General features: G+C 37.0%; 1 protein-coding gene across 2 annotated transcripts; it reads right to left on the minus strand.

The window, feature by feature from the left end:
* Nucleotides 1–828: 828 nt before the first annotated feature.
* LOC145781349 (galanin receptor type 1-like) lies at nucleotides 829–22,354 on the minus strand. 2 transcript variants are annotated; one of them, XM_082593132.1, is made up of 8 exons: nucleotides 22,208–22,354; nucleotides 20,943–21,158; nucleotides 7,883–7,979; nucleotides 6,195–6,442; nucleotides 5,431–5,725; nucleotides 4,939–5,095; nucleotides 2,420–2,528; nucleotides 829–1,378 (listed from the first exon to the last, which is right to left on the minus strand). In XM_082593132.1, the coding sequence occupies exons 3-8, from the start codon at nucleotides 7,956–7,958 to the stop codon at nucleotides 971–973; spliced, it is 1,293 nt and encodes a 430-aa protein (XP_082449258.1). In that variant the 5' UTR covers nucleotides 7,959–7,979; nucleotides 20,943–21,158; nucleotides 22,208–22,354; the 3' UTR covers nucleotides 829–970. The 2 variants fall into 2 exon arrangements, with proteins under 2 accessions (XP_082449258.1, XP_082449257.1); XM_082593131.1 differs by having other exon boundaries at nucleotides 7,883–8,037.
* Nucleotides 22,355–22,770: the final 416 nt, after the last annotated feature.

Raw genomic sequence — 22,770 nt, forward strand, 5'->3', positions numbered from 1 at the left:
GCTTACTGCCAAACTGAGGCCCTTTGACAGAAAAGCAAATAATAAACAGCTTTTTAGATTGGAACTAAGAGGTATCTTCATTAGAACGTCTACGATATTACTGCAATTAAAAGCTTTCGAATATTAACTTTTAAGTCCTTATAATTATAAAAACCACTTTTTTTACCAGTCGTTTTCGAGAAGGTGGTCAAAAAAATGCTTGCCGTACTTTATATTGCATTTTTTGTTCTAATAATTCATTGAGATGATACTAATGGCTTTCCAGCCCACCCAGCGGTGGAAGAATATTAAAAAGATAGACTGTAGATGGTGCTAGTGATTTAAAACTGCAAATTGATTGATTGATTGATTAAATCTTTATCCTCGGACTGGGAAAGCTTCTTGAAGAGCTTAATCCTGGAAGTTTCGCATACTTGTAGAGGCTTTGAATCACTGACGCAGGCCCGGTCACCGAGATTGACAGAGTGAAGTTTCCGATTGTTGAAGTCTTGTTGCCGGGGAACTATTCCATCCATTAGATGCCGCTGAATGGAGAGCAGTCCTTAATTAACGTGCGTTGCTCAAGCGCACACCCCGAGAGTCGAAATAGCGAAACGAATTCATTCGACCATTTGAGCGTTTTTGTCCTAAAAACGAGTTCACTCGGGATAGCCATTTTTTCCGTCATCCGATTCCGAGTTAATTCAAGGTAGTAAGGCAAGTGGTTAATCTGGCCTTGTAGCTGCTACGGTTAAAATGTGATGCTTTTTTACTAAAATCAGAAACTATTACTTCAATCAATCATTCGAAAAGCCTTCTATAGTTTGCTGTAACTTCTGAACAACTAAATCTGCAAAATTCAATTTTCTTGTTTAAACAATTGCCTGCACGATATGACGACACTTTAGGAATACAGAAACACAAATGAAGTAAAACGTAATAAACTAAATGTGTATAAACTCATGATGCTGCAACTTATAAGATCGTAATTTTAAATTTCGGTCACTGTTAATAAATTTTCTTTTAACGGACTTTGGTTTTCATCTACTAAGAGTTTGAGGATGGACTTTTTTGAGGGATCACGATGGAATGAAGACGCTGGAGTAAGAGATGTGCGTTCAAAAGATGAAAGTGTATTCAATTCAACGCTATTAGATGATGATTTCGAATTCTGTTGAGAATTGCTGCAGCACTTGGGGCATTTGTTGGAAACGTATACTCCAAGCTTCCGTAACTTTTTCAGTTTTAATGTCACGTATACGCTGTGTCGAAAAGTGCTGACTCCAAATGTGTAGATGATGGGATTGACACAAGCGTGTGCGTACGAAAGGCAATAGCCACAAATCTGAGCAACCATTTTGAGTTTCAGGTACTTCATCTCCTGGTATTTTGGAAGCAACTGTTAAAATAAAAAACAATTCTACAATACATACACAAATTAGAATAAAATAAGCCTAGCCATTAACTACCGAATTCAAATGGACCAGGTCGACAATGAATCGACAGGTCGACAACTGGAACTACAACTTTTTCAATGTTCATTTGTCACAACTTGTTTTTCGGCATTGTAATGGTTGTATGACGTTTTTGCAAGAAATAAATGCCACCTTCACTACACTATATCAGCAGTTAAAAGATTTTGGAGATAAGATGAGGATGGAAATGGGTCATGAAAAACTTGAGGGAAAGCAGGTGCAATTGTGAACTACAGTACATTAAACTTTTTAGAGCTTGGTAGGCCTAATTGAAAACTTGAGAACGTGATACAGATACAAGACGAAGTGAGATTGTATTTATTTCCTATAGACGTTATCACGTGACAATAACGATGACGTTGGAGAACAGGCTTCATCGACGTAGCAGTTTTCACTAAAAGTTTTGTTTATTCCGTTTTACGACATTCAAAAGTGCATTGCGTGGGTGAAACGTACGTACATTGGTGATATATTTCTTCCATACGTTTAGCTTATAATGTTGTAAACTTTTCAACTTGAACGAAAGAGCATTTGAAAATTAAGCCAAAATGTCAGGGTACAGTTAGTTGTACATTGACACTGTTAGTAGTAAAAGTTTGACTTGTTTTTCGGATCAAGTTACAGAAAATATAAATGACCTTATCACTTTTTTTACGTTGAAAATTAGAACTAGTTCCAAAACAACAATGTAACAATATAGCTTTGAAACCGATGTAATTTTAGCATATACCATATAGACATATGGTAGACAATAAAAATGTGACAACAAATAAATAATTTGCTTCAACCAACAGTGTCTAATAAGCTGTAAATAATGAAAACGATATTGAAAAATATGAAACAGTAACCGATGACTACAGCATTGGCCGATTGTTTTTGTAAATCGATTACAGATGTTAGAATATCAAAAACTAATCCGCCTTGCTTTGTGACGAAACGTTTACTACCAAATTGGTAAAACTCACCATGAGAAGTAAGTAAAGATTCTGAGGGAACCAGCAAACGACAAATGCAATGACTAAGCCGCACACCAGCTTGGTCGTCTTCCAATAGTCTGATCGGTCTGCATCTTTGCTGAAAGATAATATCATGACAGCAATTAACACAGTTATTGCAGTTAAGTTTGTTGAAGGCGCTTGTACTTGGTCTGTACTTCACAAGTTTTAAAACAAATTTTCCTCGGTTGTTAAATATGTTAGATCAACTCTCTTATTTTTAAAACCCATGCGTAGTCTACATTAACAATGACTTCTTATGAAAATATAGCATGTGCGATTTTGTTGTAGCAAAAACACTTTTCCAATAAACTTCATAAAATATCAACGTTGATAAAACGTTTAATGATTTCAAAAACTTTGTTTCGAAACTTAATGCAAGAAATGCAATAGATTGAGTTTCGCTTTTAGCAGCATGATCGTTGCTTACTTCACAATGTAGATTATAACGACCTATTTTGGCGTGATGCTGCAAGTTTGCTGTGGTAATAGCGAATTTCATCAACTTTCGGAACACAGTTAGGGGAAGGCGGGGCAAAACGGACATGTTTATTTTAAAGTTCTTTAATTTAATTTCTGTTTACAATATTTTGCGTTTAATGCGTTAGGTACATTGAGGCACCAAACACGAACACATTTGCAATGTTTAAAATATGATTATTTATTCAGATCAATAATTATTTGCAATTCTTTTTTTTTGCTTTGGTGACCGTTTTGCCCCAGCCATGGGGCAAAACGGTCAGGGTGTGATGTTTTTAGTTTTTATTATGTTATTAGTATAAAAGGCTGGTTCTTAGCAAATGAATCTCACTCTTAGCATGCTTTTCTGACTAAAATTTGTTTTTACCTGCAAAGAAGAAACGCGAATGACGGCTAATTTTTATGAACCATATTTACCAAACATTAAAATTGTCAATAAGAAAAAAACAAGGTCACCATGATGGCATGTGCATTACATGCATTACATGTGCAAATTTTCGGGCTTTATTGATAAAATATGCAATCAAACATGAGATATCACGTGTTTTAAACCGGCATTCTAAAAACCAAGAACTTGCTGAGTGTGTCCGTATTGCCCCAAGCAGCACATGTCCGTTTTGCCCCAATGAAGTCAGCAAAAAAAAAATGGTTCTTCTGGCATTACTAATAAACTTAAAACAATATTTTTTTGCTACACACACGCAGAATTAATGCTAGTTTGAACAAATTAAAAAAAAATCCAAACGGTATACAAATCTCCTCAGAACACCTACTCAACCTAACGTACTTCTTTTTGAAAAACCAATGCAAAACGAGCTTCGGACTATCAGTTGCTTAAAACTGGCAGCACTGTTGCTAAACATTTACACACGATTTATTGGACTTAATTCCAGCTGTTGCGCAAAACAAAACGGAACCATCAATCCTTTCAGTATAAAAATAACGGGGTGTCCGTTTTGCCCCGTATGTCCGTTTTGCCCCGCTTTCCCCTACAGTCGTGTGCTATGGTTTGGTTGATTTGATATCGAATCTTTATTCTCGGATTGACAAAGCCTTGAATGGTTATTCCTGGTAGTTTCGCATACTTGTTTGAGGCTCTTGACGCATGGCCGGTTACCGAGATTGATAGAGTGAAGTTTCCGATTGTTGAAGTGTCATTGCCAGAGAATTTTTCCATCCGTTAGTTGCCACTGAAATGAGAGTAGTCCTTAGAATGCGTTGCTTAAGCGCACACCCCGAGAGTCGAACCAGCGCCGCTTGATCTTGAAGCTTCTTCGTTCACGAAGTGACGCGCTAACCAACTGAGCTATCGGGGCGGACTATGACGGATGATTTTGACTATGACGAATGGTGTTGAAGTTAGTGAGTCGTTGTTTAATGCGGCTCTTTTGTTTGGCTTGAGGCTGCTGTCTGTTGAGTTTCTGAGTTGTTGACTTGTTAAGCGTTATTGCTGTGAAATTTTGTAGAATCATTTGATTAATAAATTAGGTAACGTAGTTCTTCCCTTTCGGTACGGTTGTTGATTTTTGGACTTTGTCTGGTTATGAAAATGGCCTCTTTGAAGCGCAATTGTACCGCGTCATTTTCTCTGGCAATGATTGTAAGACCAAAGTCGGCAAGGCACTGTTCACAGCAAAAACGCCTTACAACACAGAAATTTTTTAATTTAACAATCTAGATCAGCGGTTCTTAACCTTTTGCCTAGTCGGCACCATCTTGAAATTAACAATCAATTCTCGCACCCCCTCCTAGGATTGGCTGAAAAGTAATAGACGCCTTACAGTTGGAAATTTTTGTTGAAACCTGGTAAAACAACAGTTGCTTCTTACGTCATATTATAACAAACCTTGATAATTCAGCATCGCCGCACCACCTAGGCACAGGTTTCGAACCCCTTAGTGGTGCGTGCAGCCGTGCACCCTTGGTTAAGAACCCCTGATCTAGATATTTGTTTTTGCTATCTGTTTACAAAGCGTAGATTAGTAGACCTAACCACAATTCCTGATTACCCTGCTGCTCGATTCGGGCTCATGACGCAAAGAAGTTCTCTCCCAACAAAGAAATACAAAATGGTTACCAACAAGAATGGAGCAAGAAAAGTTAAAATCATAACAGCAATCACATATTTTTTCTTTGCTTTGCTATCCTCCCAAGCGCACTCAGCAGCTGAAAAAGCATAAACACGTTAACAAAGTCGTAGAATCAAAAGAAAATGCTACGAAGGCAGTTCGTTTTTTTAAGTAAATACTAAATGATTGTATTTTACTGGGTTAGTCTATATTTTCATTGAATAAGTCAGCTCGATTAGGCTCACGAAAAAATGAAAACAAGAAAGGAATTCTCAGAAATTAATATATAGCAGGTAGCAGCTTATGACAAATCTTCTAACGTTGGTAATCCAGCGATTTAAATGCTTTATAGAGCAATATATATAAGGATTCGATAGTAGGTATTAAAAGCTGTAGGTGTTAAAATCAAACAAATACAGTGTTTCGCCTTGCCTGAGTGCAATGATGTCTCGTATTGATACTTTAAACGGTACGAAACAGCATCAGGAAGGGCCAAAATGGTGGCAAAAATCCATACAAGTCCAATTATCAGCCATCCTGTGAATTTTGCTGACGTTCTGATGAAACTTGTGTGCACTTGGAAAGGCATCATCAATCCAACAAAACGCATAACGGCCAAAGAGCATATTGTGAAAATGCTGGCTGCCATCGTGAGGGAACTCAAAAAGTAAAATATTGGACACATAGTGGAGCCAAAGATCCAGGAAGGAACGGAAAATGCGATTGCCTGTTGCAGTAATATTACATTTATTTTTCATGTGAGTTAAGTTGTTGTCGGAATTTAGGGAAAAGTCAAAAGCTGTATGAAGGCATTGAAAAGTAGTCTTTCATGTGAAATCTTACCCTTCGGACTTTTAACACACATCAGATACACATTTATCCGTACTTAAAGAATGTGGAAAATAGGTTGGAATAATTAAACATTTTAAATAAGCTTGTCATGTGATTGGCTACAAATAGATTTACTTTATTTTAAGCTGAAAGCAATTCTAAAACATGAAATACCGTGAAATATTTGGGCCCACTTGCATCATAAAAAACAGGTTTTGGAGCCGAATTAAAATTACTCCCCTTTCAACTCTTTTAAAACTCGACTAGCCTATGACTCAAAGCTTATTCCTGTCGGTAACTTCACATCGTCTTACAAGTAACTCACAACTCGTATAGAAACTGTAAATAAGTAAACAAAATCTCACCTGATAAGGAGCACTACATAACAGATAGATGATATCAGACAATGCCAAGTTGATAACAAGCATACTGTGTACAGGATGGTTTATCACTCGCTGAGATGACAAGCTGACATAAATCACCAAGCAGTTGCCAGGAATACCCAACGCAAGTAGAATGCTGATGGTGACTGCGGTAAATGTTGATGCAAAGTTGTGAATAGACTGAACTTCTTCTTCCAACTCTTTCATCCATTCCATATTCGTACCATCAACTGATGTAAAACGCTCTGAGTTAGTTTACTGCAAGCTGTGACGAAAAGGTCTCTCCAAATATCACACAGCTTAACGCAATTATTTTGTTACTTTTTTTACCGACCTGATATGACTTCATACGCAAAGTTTGTTTATGTAACACAATATGACAGTTTGACACCCCCCTCCCCCAGAGAACGAATCATAAGATACTTGAAGAGTCCGAACAGGCCAATATTATTAATAGGCCAGATTTGAAGTAAATTAGTGTGACTTAAAGTTAACAAAACTGTGCTAATGTGTCTTATAGGTACACCACACAACATACAGTGCAGTATCCTCGAGAGTTTAATTCAGACAAAGCTTTTCCAATCAAGTTTGGCTATATGGGCCAGATAAAAGCTTGGGTTAGATGACGTCAATCAAGGTCAATGGGATTTCTTGCCTTTACTAATTCGCTTCATTCACAAAATTTTTCTTTTGAAAGAGATCTCGGTATTAAAATAATTTATTTTGACTTAGGTTCGGCGCTGAAATATTGAGCTTACAATTTTAATATTCTAACTAGTTTTTTTTTTTGCCAGAACGTGCATCACTGCACCAACAGCGTAATGCAGTTTTAAGAAATATATGCAAATAAATTTTAGATTTACGATTACTAACACAAACCACTCCATTTACAAATACCTGGTTACACTACTATAAGTAATAAGGCCTCACCAAAACACAAAGTCATTGGTATTTTGGATTTTCGCGGTATATGAATTTGGGTATTTTTACATAGGAAATCGCTGTTTTTTATTAAAGGTAGATCGTACCAGACAACTTGGCAGAAAAAAGAAAAGCAAGGGATTTTGATTTAGTAAGTTAAGTTTTGCTTTTATGAGTAAGTTTTGCTATTATGTGCTTACTAAGTAAAGTGTTCGTTAAGTGTTGGACTATTTTCAATACTTTGATACTAACCGCAACAATTTTAACAAAATTGGTCGAAATTGTCTAAATTTACACAAGAAAACAAAAACGTATCACTCCTCAATTAAAGTAAATTCACTGAGATTATATTTCACAATAGATTCTGTATTTATCAATGTTGTTATAACCTAAGCGCCTGCAATAAAACTCGACGAGGAAAAATTGCGTGACTTTTGGGTGACCACACCCTCCCAAACAAATGAACAAATTACTTATAATGTCTTTGCCGTTTTTGGTCACTTTTGCGGTTCTGCGTTCCAACTCTAAGCAAATCTCGTTTTAGTTTAAACTTTAAACGAAACAAAAATCTGTTGTCAGAAATTTGATTTCAAACCAAAGCGTAGCATCAACTATTTGACTGAAAAATTGTTCCTTTTCAAAAAAATAAATAAATGTTTTTGTTCCGAACACCTTTAATTTATCTTGCATCACATTCTGGCAAGTAACACGCACAAAACTTTCCAAAGCTTGCACGACCAAGTACTTACCGCCATCATGTGACAAGGTGATATTTTCAGATAATTCACTTGAATTTGTAGACATAAGATCAGTCACCATATCCATTTTCACAGAAATTCCAGCGACCTACAAAACTAATCACTGGATAACGTTCATAAAGCTTAACATCCAAAGCATGCAAAATCTAAAATAGAAAATAAAATAGTTGCTAAAGATATTAGCATGCACTGGAGCTTACAATAAAATATTTTACGTTCACTTTGAAAATGTGACTAAAAATCTTAACGACTTACAGAATCTCTTGATCACTAATGCATTATGAACAAATAATACTTAGAAACATCACAATATTTAACATCATAACATTAACTTGGTTAAAAAAGCGACCTCCCTACTGAAACTGTATTAGGCTACATCATGTGTCATGTAATGTAGCCTACAACATAATTAAAGAATCAAATACTCCTTCCAGAACAAGATGCTTTTTCTAAACAATAAAACTATACTAATGAGCATTAGAAACATGGAAAAGGCACCTAACAATTAACTGACCACATACTCGCTTTGGTGATTATGCTTGAAGGTTGTTTTGGATTTGATGCTTTGACATTTTGGACATTCTATCATTACAACACTTAAAACGACTTTTTATAGTTCGAGTTGCTATCTGTCCAGATCTCTCAATTGTATTCATCTGTCGTTGCATTTACCGGTGGAGTCGAAGACATGCAACCTTTTGTTTATATCAGTATAATTGACAAACAAGCAAGCACAAACTGGACATTGCTGGCGGGACCATACATTACAAAATAGTAAAATACTGCACATTATTTGAACTTTAATATCCTCTGAAGCTTTACCAAGGTAAAATTATTATTGGATTGAGCTACAAAGAATTTTAATTTATTTTCTTCATTTTCTGACCTTTCAACACTCCAGCTTCTGCAGCTCTTTTCCTATTTAACAATGAAATTGCTTTTACTGACAAGCATAGGTTATTTTCGTTCATTGCAGCGCAGCACGCCACCACCTGTTACTATCAGTCTCCCAAATAAAGGAAAGTCTTCGACGGAAAAGGGGAAGTTTAAGAGGCGCTCGTTTGCCTTCAATTTCAAAAATCATTCTGGTCTAAGGTTACAACCAGTCGCAGTGTATTAATTCAGCGGTTGCAAATCTCAAATCAATCACTAAGTAACGTTTTGTCAATCTATCCCTTTCCAAGGAAGGACAAACGAAAAAAGTTTGTCCATTGTTCCGAACGAAATCTGAGCAATACAACGGCTCAGAAGAATTTGTTAGAGGCAGGGGCGCCGGAACGATTTTTGACTGGGGGGGCAAGATTACGAAGAAAGGGCACTTTTTTTTACAAAATGGCAAATTTTTTGTCAAGTTTTAAGATAAGATATAGCGATAATGCCAGTAGCGCACCCAGAAAAAAATTTAGGGGGGGGCTAATTCAGAAATGTCGGTCGAGTGATTTGCGATAATAGTGACTGTAGGCCAATGCCCATCAGTGCCGGTCTTTGGGGTGTGCAAACCGTGCGATCGCACAGGGCCCGCAAATTAGGGGGCTCGCAATCTACTCAGAAAATGCAGTAATTTTGTTATTTCCAATGGAAAAATTCAACAAAGTGAATTCAACAAAGGAATTCAACAAAGGAATTAGCAACAAGAAAACATAGAGACTCAACGGGTGCAACCTTTTTTGTCCCCTGAATGTTTCGTATCCTGAAAAGATCGAGAAAAAAAAAACAACAGAGCCGAAGTCGCTGATCGGAGTTGCCGCAAACATTTCAAAATTTCTCTCGATGTTTTCAGGGGACGAACTAAGTCGAAATTTGATTTTGTTACTCCGACTTCAGGGTACGGAATCGGGGTAAGAATTTTTTAGGGGACGAAATAGGTTGCATCCAAATCAACATAGAGACATAGCTTTATATTTCCGAAAAATGCTGAGGAAAGCATGATCTTATCCTTTTGCTATGCCACCGGACAGCACCATTTTACAGTAGCCTAATATTCATACCCAAATTTTTGATGAACATGCTCTCATAATGCCCCAAATTCAAAGTAATTTTTCAAAATTTTCTAGAGGAGAACCCCCAGACCCCCCGCCACAGGGTGGGCTTCGGCGATGACGCCGTCAGGCTTCGCTCGCCGACCGTAAGACCACGCCCCTTCCTTTTCAAAATATCTAGCTTCGCTACTGAATTGGATCATTGTCATTGGAGCCAGCAAAATATATTCCGCACAGGGCCCGAAATACCCTAAGACCGGCACTGTGCCCATCTCTTTGATTAATATTTAAAGGCACTCACAGCCCACTACCCACCGGTTTGCCGATACATCAGGATTCGTTCTCTCAAATCAGATTAGAAGTTGGCCTAGTGAACCCCACGCTATTAGAACCATCAACACTCTCATCCCTACGTCCACTCTCGCAATCTTCTATAGATCTCGACTTTTCGTCATCTAGGCTTATGACAAGATAAAATTAGCTTTCCGTTTGCCAACACAGATAAGTGCGAAACCAACAACTAGCACGAAAACAGTTTGAAACAAAACACTAATTTTGTAAACAGTAAATTTGATGTGGACGTTTTTCCTATTTACAAAACATTCAAAATTAGTTCGTATTTTCAATTGAAGTCCCAGACGCCTTCGTCTCTCTGCTCAAATGTCGTAGGCCTATACAGTTTTACATGTCCGTGTGATTCGGCATTGACGTATGACGCTATGGTACATCGGTATGTCCAGTTGTCCACCAGACATTTGACCACGAGAGTACAGGAGCATCTGAGCTTTAGGGAGTTAAAGAAAGGTGCCATCAAAGACCATATCATTGAGTGTTCTTTTTGCACAGATCAAAAATTCTCTGCTGACTCATTTATAATTTTAAGCAAAGGAAAATCCCAATTTGACACCAAAATTCAGGAAGCACTGTTAACGCTATACGCTACAACCCAAGTTTAAACAAGCAATTATTTGCTGGAGGCGCGTCCATTCTCCTCAACATTTACTTGATGTATCACGTTCCCTGTGGTGCAAATTTTTTGTAGTTATTTATGTAGTTGCCTTTTCCTAATGTAAATTTACCTTCAAGAAGTTGAAATTTATTGCATTTATTAATTATTTTCTGATTCTAGATTAGGGCTTAAAATTAAGCCGAAAACGTTCGACTGTTAAAACTATTTGTACGGTAATTATGTAAAATATATTGTTATAATGCTCGGGCCTGTTGTATTGTTGTGTCTTATTCATATCTAACCTGTAAGTAAAAGGTATAGCCTAGCCTACATAGGGAACATACAAAAACTTTATTTTTTGTGACGAGTTTGGGGGGGGCTTGAGCCCCCTTAGCCCCATGCTGGGTGCGCTACTGGATAATGCTAATCTATCAGCTCACTATGTATTGAGTAATGATAGCCTACAAGTGTCCAGTATACAAAGAAGGGCATCATGCTATGTTATAATGATGCAACCTACTGTCAAGCCTTAAAGCAGCCTGCGGCCATGGCTGCTAAGTAGTGCTTGAATGACCGCCGGTGCTACCTCCTCAATCGGCCAAGTTTGGCCGCCGGTCTCTTCTAACCAATTATTTAATTTTGCAATAGAATGATCGTGGATTAACTGTCGAAAATATGTAGTATCAAAGAGTGACGCAAAATTAGGTCAGCGAGTCATAATCGCCACTGTTGCATTGTGCGGGGATATTTGTTATTGATGGAATATATCCATCTGCGATCACCAGCGCTGTAAGTCTTGTTTGTAATTCTCGACGTTTATTTTAACAAAGTCTTAATCCGAAGTGCTAATTTACATCGGCTGGCAATATTGTCGTTTTTATGTCGATTCGATGTTGTCGGACATTGAATCGTTGTTAAAAAGGAGAACTAGGTTAGTTGACATCCATGGGGAAAACATTTTTTGGTCATATTTTGCAAAAATTATGCTTCTTTTAGTAATGTCCTTCACATCATTGAAATACTTATTTTATTACCTTGACGTCATCGTCAACACAATCATGTCGAGCGTTGTTTTTCGTTGCTAAAAAGAATTCTAGGGGAGTGGCAAACTTCTTTAAAATCAGCCACATTGGAGACGCTCGTGCGAGTGTCGTTAGATGGTCCCGCAGTAGGCTACTGGATTACAATTCCGATAAAGCAGTTATTGCGTGGTGCAACGATTCTATTGTAGGACGTCGCCCAGGCCCAGACTTCAACAACACTAAGTGATCATTTTGGCATTGTTGCATGTTTAATTCTATTTACTTGTGCTATCGTTATTTTTATTTTGTATTTTGGCCTCCAAGCACACAGATTTGGCCGCCGAGAAGGAGCTCCCGAAAAAAAAACGAGTTTTAAGGCCTGCAGGCTACTGTGTTGCAAAATTTTCTGCCGTAAATATTATTTTGAGGCAAAAATGAAAGATTATTATTAGGCTAAAAGCGAATAGCAGAAATTGTTATATTGCAAAATGTGCAGTTGCTTACATGACTTTAAAAGGGCACCATTGCCCCCCCCTGCCCCTCCATCTGCAGAAAAATTGAGGGCAGGGGGGGCATCCGCCCCCCTGCCCCCCCCTGCCCCTCCATCTGCAGAAAAATTGAGGGCAGGGGGGGCATCCGCCCCCCTGCCCCCCCGCTTCCGGCGCCCCTGGTTAGAGGCTGTGCAAATGTCAACTGTTCTAACGTCTTTTAACGATTCTTCAACTTATTTAACTACAACGAAAAAAACAAAACAACAATTTGATGAGGATAAGGTTCATTGCACACAAAGCTTCAAAAGTTGCATTTTTATGATAATCGTTGTTGATTTCTATCGCCACTTCAAAAGTCATCTACCGAAACTAGAAACACACTCCAGCAGTGGAGGTATGAATTTAAGCTTTCAATTTACAATATTACCTGAAAACAATATCAACTTTCTTTCACACCTTGCTCTAAATGGCATTACAATCATGAATCCCTGATTACAATTCACACAATTGCGTTGTTTCCGACGCATACTGAATGGTTGTCTTGTTCGTCATAGCACAGTTATTCAAGAATAACTAAAAGAACATCAACCAAGGTAAAGACAGCACGAAGAAATGTAGGCTACTCATCTAGCATGTGATAGCAGTGAATTAAGTTTAAAGAAAACTACAATTGCCGTACTTAAAATTGCTTAGGAAACTCCCAAGAGAACTAGGATGAGAGGCACAGGCATAAGCTGATCATTAAGCAAATTCTGATTTTGATTTTGTTTATATTGAGCTGATGATATTGATGAAAATGCCTTCAGTAATGCACTAATGAAACTACGACCAAAGATTGCTCAAGCAGGGTCTTTTTTTGTCGATTTTTTCTGCAATAATGCTTTGCCTTAAATACACTCAACAGTGTATCTAATTATTTTAGTGACGAAGATAATTCAACTTTTACGCCATGCCATGTTGTTTTTACTAGGGTTGTGGAGTGGGAGTTGCAAGGATTTTAGCGTGTCCGGAATCGGAGTCGGCTAGTTATAAACCGAGGAGTTGGAGTCGTATATTCTGATTTCACAGCTCTGTCAGAGTTCTAGAGTGGGAGTCGTGTAGTTAGAGTCGCAGGGATATTGGCATGTCCGGAGTCGAGATCGGCCAGTTATAAACCGAAGATTCGAAGGCGGAATTGTATATTTTTCGACTAACCACACAGCCCTGGTTTTACACAGACTTAACAAAATTTTCTGCCTTATCTAGTATCATGCTTTGTACTGTAGTATTGAAGCCCATACCATTTTCAAGTTTTTTAAACGTAAAAAACACAAACGATATGGCGCACCATAAAACATTGCTTTATTGATCAATGTAACAGAAGAGTTACAGTTTTCAAAACTATACGTATGTAGACTACATCATGTGGCTGGGGTGTAGGTTCAATGAAAGGGCTATAGGGGAACAACCTTCCACGAGAAACTGAACACAAAACTGGGTCCAATATTTTTCATATCCTGCAAACGTTACACAGGGAATGTACTCAGTAAGCTCACTTTAGTTTATTTCGTTGTCACTTTAGTTCGTTTATTTCTCTATGGTTCAACATGGTCTAACAAAGCTCACTTTAGTTGAGTTTTATTTAGACACCTATCTCTAAAACACCGCTATTTGTAAGGCTAATTACCAAATGCAAAAGCATACAGTAATAGGCAATTGTACAGTGGTTCCTTGTAGGCTACATCTTGCAAGTTGCATGTTGCTACAAAACAAAACTTAGCCTTAAAGTGCTCTTTCCACCAAAACGGCTCTTGTGAAAGGCTGCTGATAAAACCAGTTCGTTCTATAGCTGTGGTCTACTTTAAAAATGTTTATCGTTCAAACAGACTTATATACAATAAGGTTAACTGCATTTTCTATCCGTTAGCTTTTGTTTGCTTCGCATTAGTCTATCTCTCTATGTCAGCGGTCGGCAACCTGCGGCTCCAGAGCCGCAAGCGGGTCTTTTATCTCTGCGCTTTGGCTCATGTGATACTTTTTTATACTAGTTCGTGTCACAATTAAACCATTGAGAAATAAAACAGAGTAACCTTAGCGGGTTTAACATACTTTTTAACACACAAAAAATATAACAAAACTAAAATAAACTCAAACGTTTTCGACACGTATGTGTGTCCTCATCAGGAATTAAATCTGCAATATACATAAAATCAAAAATCGTAAGATAAATTTGACGATTTTTGACTTTATATATCATGGGTTCCCAAACTTTCTGTTCATCGGTACCCTTTGGTCAATTTATAGATTCGCTCGTGTACCCCCAAAATTGTCTCATATTTTTGGATTTAGAAAGTCTAGATATTGCAACCAATTAACAGTAGAGCTGCATTAGAAGACTGCATACATGATATTTTGTACCAATCAAAGCACACAAAGTTATTCATAACGATGTAATCCAAGGTTAAACAAACACTACAATCAATCAAACAAACAATATATCGGCTGAATAAGCTCAGCAATCCTAGCTAATGTGATGGATGAGCCTGCTTTTTAGCAACAAGCTCATTAGTACGAGGTAAAAAATTAGCAACAGTACAACGAAGATCATGTTCAGGTGTTTTGAGCTGTGATCTGTTTTTTGATTTAACTTCAAGCAGCACTGAAAATGTTGACTCACACAATCATGTTGATGGAAACAACAACAATGCATGAATAGCAGGTTTCGCAATCTTTTGGTAGTTACTGTTAGTTGTAGTTAAAGCTTCTACTGGGGTGAAAATGTGACTTACTAAGGAGTTCTTAATCTCAGGTCTTCAAATTATTAACATCATCAGGTGATAAAAAATATTTTAAGGCAGATTAGAAGTTATGGAAAGAATATCCTTATACTTAATCTAATGTACCCCTTGAAAAGTCAAAATGTACCCTTGGAGGTACATGTACCCCAGTTTGGGAACCCCTGTTATATATATTGCAAATTTAATTTCTGATGAGGACACACGTACGTGTCGAAAATGTTTGAGTTTGTTTTAATTATGTTATACTTTTTGGGTGTAAAAAGTATGTTAAACCCGCTAAGGTCACTCTGTTTTATTTCTTTATGATTCAACAAAGGAAACTCTCTACCAAAGCTTTATCAATTAAACCATTGTGGTGCCACAATTATCAAAAACCGAATAGTTGCGACAATTAAGGAGGCGCAACACTTTACCTTTGCACTTTTTCAGTTACGGTTTGCTTTGCAGCCAGTAATGGTAATTTGTAGCTAGTCAGTATAGATAAATATTGTAGCTAAATATTTAATTTCAACATTACTTCAATAGATTTGTATTGATTTAATCATAAATAATGGCTAAATGCAAGAAGAGAAAAATTTCTGACGAAAGCAGAACATCCCGAAGGCCTACCATGAACATACCGACCATGAACATACCGACCATGAACATACCGACCATGAACCGATTAGTTGTGTTTCCCAGTCATGTTAAGAGTTGACATCAGCTGTTGGAATGGTGCGGCTCAGAGCAGGTTTTAGTTTGATGGAGACGAGACCAAATGGCTCTTTCAATGCTAAAGGTTGCCGACCCGTGCTCTATGTGATACTTAAATTTTTTCCCTATCCAACTTTAAGGATTTAGCAATTTTTTTAGGTTAAACATTGTTATCTTTGAGCGGATCAAATCCATTTCAAGCCATTTGATACGATAACTCGGTTTCACAACCTTAAAAAGTACAATAATTGATGGTAATACTCGCAACATGAAAGTAAAAGTGTAATGGAAACTCTCTATACCGGCAAATTATAATCAAATGTCGAACCACATAATGTTTTTAAAATGATATTTCAATACTAACTATGGTTTGAAATAGAAAAGTGATGTAAATTATTTCATAACATGACCTGCTTGTATTTTCACCTTATCTGTTCCCTTTGGGTCTATCACCTTATCAAATGCACTCATCATACAAGTTTGGTAGACTAAGCAAAAACACGGCATTTGAAATGATATTAAAAAAAAATCGCAAACGTTTTCGGCTAAACAAATATCCCTTGTCTATCTTTTCAATGTTTGACGAGATGATCTGCCATGATCCACTAGACCAGCCAACATGATGATGCACTAAATACGAATAGTAAACAGATTGGACATGCTTTAATTTTTATGGTGCTTTGTTTATGTAAGTGTACCCTACAACATATTAATAACTTTGTAAAAGTCAAAAGTGAAGTGTGCTACAGCTGCAAGATTGTTTCAGTGAGAAAAATGATGAGTTGGTTTAGATCTCACAATAGCATCGAATCCGGACTTTCTGTCACTTACTGATATCCTCAAAAGCTCATGAAGATGAGCATATTTTGTGAGTCTCGTTTTATGCTTGTGTTTTTTTTTACAAAATTCAAGTCTTTGCATGCAGGATGCTCAAGCACATCGAGCCAGAATGCTTCATTGTCTTCACTGGTATCCCATCTTTTCCGTAGACATTGAAAGGTCCACACAAAAAGTTGAAAAGATCCGGAACCGGATCGAGATCTGCCATTTGAACACCACCGGTTTAGTGTAGGCTATAGCCGAAAACGTGTGTAATTTTTTGTCTTCTTTCATATCATGCCAAATATTGTGCTGCTGCTTGGTTTGTTTCGGTTAGGCTCATCATGTTTGTACCTAAAAATTGTTTATTTTTAAAGCTTGTGATAAGAAAGTGGATGTTTGTCATTAATTGACAAAAAAAAATCTTAAGACGAAACCATTTCTATTGCCAGCGACTCCAGTCCAAGAAATTATAAGTCGTATGCTGATGTGTGGTGTAAATAGTTACAGAAAATCTTATGACGAAAAACATTTCTATTGCCAGCGACTCCAGTCCAAGAAATTAGAACTCGTGCGCTGATGCGTGGTGTATGTGGGCTATGAAAAATACCCAAGCAAACGAATCATAGTTGACAATTCTCATGCAAATCAATTATTGATACCATAGTTTCCTTTGACATTTTGACGATATGAAGGACTACTGTCTTTCAGAAGTAGACTGTGAAACAAAATAATGATGGATGATACCATTTGATATTAAATATCATAGAGAAGCAAAACGTCTGACAGTTATCATCAATGGCGATCATTAAATTGCGTTTTACTAAAACAACACTAGCCTAGAAATCTTGTTATGACTCAAGGCATCTGCAAAACAAACATATCTGTCAACTCCATCATTGCAACGTCAAAAATGCTACGAAAGCGGAAAATAATTTACAAAAACAGATTGTGCTTATGCTAACATTCGTACGCTTTAATGCATCTACTTTCGTTGAATTGTGTGGAGGCGAGGGAAAAAACCAGAAGATAAGATTCTATAACGTGAATGCTTATAATGTTTGATTAACGACAAATAATTGCGGTGGCGAAATTGATATCGCGTGTCGGTGAACGGGATCAATGCAATTATAATTTATGAAAATTGATTTGTTTTCTTAGTCAAAGGAAGCCCAAGGTGAAGAATGAATAACGTCTAACACTCCGTTGAACGTCAAAACCGTTTTAAAGATATTACAATTATGGAATTAACATTCCACAAACATAATTTGTTTTCCAATGAGTCTACCATTCTCCACAACACAGATCAATACAAATGCGAAATCGATAAACTGGCTCAAAGATTAGTACAGATTTACAGATCTTGAATGTAATCTCAATGCACAAGGCTAAAAGTCAGTCTTTCATTGATTTCAAAGCATGTGAGCTTACCAGAGAGCAAACTCCATCATTTTTACATTGATTTCACGTATGCAGACGTGGAATCACTGCCACTGCTGCCTGTGCGCTAAACCAACCACGAAACAAGTTCATTCGTTCAACCATGCCATGGATATCGGCAATCGTGTAAAACGTTTCACTTTACATGCGGCTTTGCTTGCTTTGACAGTGCTTATTTACAGTGAAAGTACGACCACCATGCAAACACACACGCTTAAATACGTTTGTCATCTCTACAAACTGCCGAGCTGCTTTTTACGTGCATAGATTATTCGCAAACTTTTCAATGAATTACTGTACTTTAATTGGTCGATGCTGCATTTAATAGTTGTAGTAGACGCATGTTAATAAATGCAAACAAATCTGAGATATTTTGTTAGTTTAAATAGACTATCCTTACAGCTTGTTCGCGAATTCTCAAAGAATTAACTCTCCCCGATTTCAGACCTCTTGATACAGAGGAAAGAACCTATCCTACACCGAAATCTAGGCCCAAGGGAGATGTAGGTCTATGAAAACATAGAGCCTCTACGAAAATGTATAATACAAACGACATTGCGTAGCTTTATTTCTCAACATAACCACCGCACATTGTATTTTCTTTACTTTTTCTGTGCAACTCTTTTTTTAGGCTCACTACTTTTCATACGCACCTCATGAATGTATCTATAATTACGCTCCTTAGTAAAAAAAAACGTGTAGGCTACAATAGTTTATTGCATTTTTAAACAATTAATAGGAAACTTTACTCTGTCAATCTCGGTGACCGGGCCTGCGTCAGTAATTTAAAGCCTCTGCCAGAAACAGCCAGGATTAAGCTCTGCAAGAAGCTCTCCAAGTCCGAGGATAAATATTCAATCAATCAATTAATCAATTTTCCGTTCTGAAATTGTTGTCTACTTGACTACAATAGTTAGAGTCAAAGATTTCACCCGAAATTGCTATAGAGTTACAGCATTGCAGAGTGGGAAGTGGGGGTGAAGTTTGGGTAAATTTATTCCAACTTTACAGTCCTTTTCTATGTGGAATTTATAGTCGAAGTCGTAACGCTGGAAAAAGTTTGACGTTTTAGAGTCTTTAACAATTTCAGAGTCGGTGTAGTCTGGCCCACTGCCTGGTTGTTGTTTTCAAAGGCTGGCTGTGGTAATAGCAACAGTAAAGTTTTTCTTACGTTCAGCTTGTGATTTTAAAGCTAGTTTTTGAAAGTATTTCTGCATTGATGTATAATGATATAGCCACCGGGTAGTGCAGGTAAACTTCTGTAGTGACGATGAAAATGAAATGTGGCAGTGGACGTTTGTCCAAAGCCTTCACAGAGAAAAATCACAAATGATACTGGAAAAACTGCATTAAGTAACGTCTAACCTAAAAGGCTCAGTGCCAGTTAAGACGCGGTAAAATTGTAATCGAAAAAAGTCTTTAACAAATGAAAATCTATCCTCAACAAGATTTAGTTGAAAAAGTAAAATTAAATTTCAGTCACGTTGCAGAGTATTTTTTCAAATAAGGACGTTACTTTATTTTTCTCTAAATAGAACAATATCTCGTCGTCAGGTTTTGTACCTAATGGATACATAATCCGTCAGAATACTTCGAGCATTTATCACTGAAACAAAACTGAAAGTGTCTCAACGTTTCGTATGACTGACCCTGTTTTCGCGAAACGACTTCCTCTGACAAAGTTTCTAGAACTTCAATGGTAATACGAGTTTCAGTTTGTTGTTGCGCCGCTTGTGTGTTGTGAATGTTGTGATCTTTGTCGACCCAGACCGCAAATTTGTGACTTGCATACGTTAAATCAACGTAAAGATGACTGATTTTGCTGTCTGGGCCTGCACGTCAAACGTCAATCAATCGTACAAATGGAGTTGTGGCACTATCCTTTCGAAACACAAAGCAATTGACTTCTTACAAAAACTTTAAAACACTCAACATATTGACTGCAAAGCTCTTTATGGTAAAAGTTTCTCATAAAAATTTATCTACATTCTACAACCTACATTGTCAAGCAGTTTATTGCTAACTCAGTACTGAAGTTTACGTCTACAGACGTTGAGTCAATATAAAAAAAGACTGATTTGTTGTATGGGTGTGCATTGACACCCAGAGCTGTGGAGTCTAAATCGGAATAATTTGGCGTGTCCAGAGTTGGAGTCGTTAAAAAGAGGAAGAATCAGATTCCAGTTTGATACAAAACGATAAACAATAAATTTTGTTTGCAATATTTTTTCAAAATATTGTCACGTGCTCCCCGTATTGCGCTCTAAAACTTTATCTGAAGATAGAAATGTTTATTATTGTCAATTTTTATGAAAGTCGCCGTTTCAATTTCGATCACAATGTAAGTGAAATTCAGTTAAAAAAAAAAATTAAGTCGGAGTCGCATATTTTTCGCCCGACTCCACAGCCCTGTAATGTCACAAGCAAGGAGCAAAAAATGTTCATCCCAGGCACAAATTTCCAAGTTGTTCAGACACTATTGTGAGTAGACGGTTAGATGCAATACATCTCACATCGGTTGAATTTGTATTTTTACAGCACTGTTTCAGTAACCAACTTTGCAACGATGTGTATCTTTACAGCACTGTTTCAGTATTTTTACAGCACTGTTTCAGTAACCAACTTTGCAACGATGTGTATCCAATTATCATTATTGAGATTATTCTTCATTGGCGACTTCTGCACGAAAGATAATTAATTTTCTGGCGGATTTTGACCGAATGCCAAATGGGCATAGCCTACGAAATAGTCATTTCATCAAAAAGTAAAAAGTTATTTTTCCATCAAACGTAAAAAACGAGGTTCACACATCTGTTTTTGATGCTGATAAAGCTAACAATGAATTAAACAGCACGCAGGTAAAAATCCATACAGCAAATACCTTTCCTTCAAATTGGTAAACCTGAGTTCTACTCTTCTTCGGCCCATGCCAAAGACTTTTATTGTGGAACTAAACCTTGTCCCTGCTTGGCACTCGACCAAGGATTGAATTCAGAGCAATGATGTACTCGCGGTTACGTCTTGACGGCTGCACTGACTGACACTGTCTGCTTTGTAAAGCACCGAAAGCAATGCATATCTTCCATGGGATACAACGCTATAACAAAAACATTATTATTTGAGGCGAAGAAGCTTTATAGTGCTTTTAAGATTGCTATGGTTTTCAATATTTCCTCAGTCAGCAAAAGCTGCCTTTTTCAGATTCATACTACATTGAACATTTTGTTCTGATAAAAACTCTTTCGGCACGTCGCAAAAATAAAGCTTCTGAGAGATTGGCCAACAATGGCTGCATAATCTGATACGTTTAGTTTATGCCAATATTACGTTTATTCGAATGACCAAGTAAAGGTTTTTTTTTAAGGTTTGGTTTGGGTGACCGCTAAGTAGTTTTAAGAGACCGCAAGTGTTTCATTTAAATACCGTACCAAAAAATAGCCATATTTGCTTAAGACATAGCGAGAAACAACCATTACTTTTCTACTGTAGTTGCAAGTCCAAATTTTGGGAAACCGCTGAAGAAATTTGGGGGACCGTTTCGGTCCCCCAAAACACCTTAAAAAAAACACTGACCAAGTAATTGATGTCTTGACGCAAGCAACAAATTCTTTATTTCAATTTCTAGTTTTTTTTTTCCGAATTATGTCGAATTTGAAAAGTATCCGTGAAACAGATATTATTTTACAACACGCTGTCGTACTGTTGTGTGTTAAAATCGCTGGGGTAAATTATAGGCATTAAGTAGAGTAGAAAATTGGAGAGTTTTTTATTTCTTTGTAATAATGCTTGCGCTTCATTTGCTATAATACGCAGCACCTGCAAAAACGAGGAAAATATTTTTTGCGTTATAACAACCAGCATGATAAACAAGACTAAACCACCTTCAATAAATCATAGCAATATTCTTGAATGTTCGTTTCGATTGCATTGTGTTATACTAAAAGAATGTTGACACTACATGAAAAGAACAGTAGTTTTAAGCTATGGATCATAGCAAATTGGCACGTAAGCGTTTGACACAAAAAATAGAACCATGAATTGCTAAAATGTGCAATTGTGCATAAACCAGAAAGTTATTTTTTACACCACGTACTTTCGAAATTGAAATTCTGTAAATTCTACGCTTATAAAAATGTAACACTTTACCTTTACTGTGCGTTTTACGGAAGAGGTCACGGCATGTTTTTACTCTTCAACATTTGTTTGCTGAGGCGAACGACTTCTCACATACAGCGGATGCAATATCAAGCTATTAAATCATCATAGTATACGAAATGAAGCACTTGAACTACGTTGTAGGCTACACACCCCACAGTTCGCAGATATGGTTTCATGGCATTAACGTTGTGCATGCAATTTGTGTCGGTTTTGAATCAAATGATATTATTTTAACATAACTGTTTCCAATCAATACTGTGACCTGTGTTGTCATAATTGCGACCACATGTGTTATAAGCAAGTGATTCAACGTATACTTTGAACATATAATGTAGCATGTAAGCTAGCCTGGTCATGACAAAAAAGGCTTCAGCCATGTTTTAATAAAATGTATATTTATTTTGTTATTTTAATTTATTAAACTAGCTTGTCTCAATGCTTTATAAAACTATCAATTTCAGTGTTGTCCAAGTTCGCCTTTAACACAGCACTTTCAACGGCACTGAATGAATAGAAGTTTGAAATTACGAAAACATCCTTTCTAATGTGTA

Source organism: Aplidium turbinatum, chromosome 12, assembly GCF_918807975.1.
Source record: "Aplidium turbinatum chromosome 12, kaAplTurb1.1, whole genome shotgun sequence".
Lineage (NCBI taxonomy): Eukaryota > Metazoa > Chordata > Ascidiacea > Aplousobranchia > Polyclinidae > Aplidium > Aplidium turbinatum.

Bases quoted from the DNA above. Each gene is read 5' to 3' on its own strand.
- LOC145781349 (XM_082593132.1), bottom strand. From the start codon at position 7,958: ATGGATATGGTGACTGATCTTATGTCTACAAATTCAAGTGAATTATCT. The intron at 5,096-5,430 runs GCAAGGCGAAAC...ATGCTTTTTCAG, and splicing joins CGAGACATCATTGCACTCAG to CTGCTGAGTGCGCTTGGGAG. The intron at 1,379-2,419 runs GTGAGTTTTACC...TTATTTTAACAG, and splicing joins ATCTTTACTTACTTCTCATG to TTGCTTCCAAAATACCAGGA.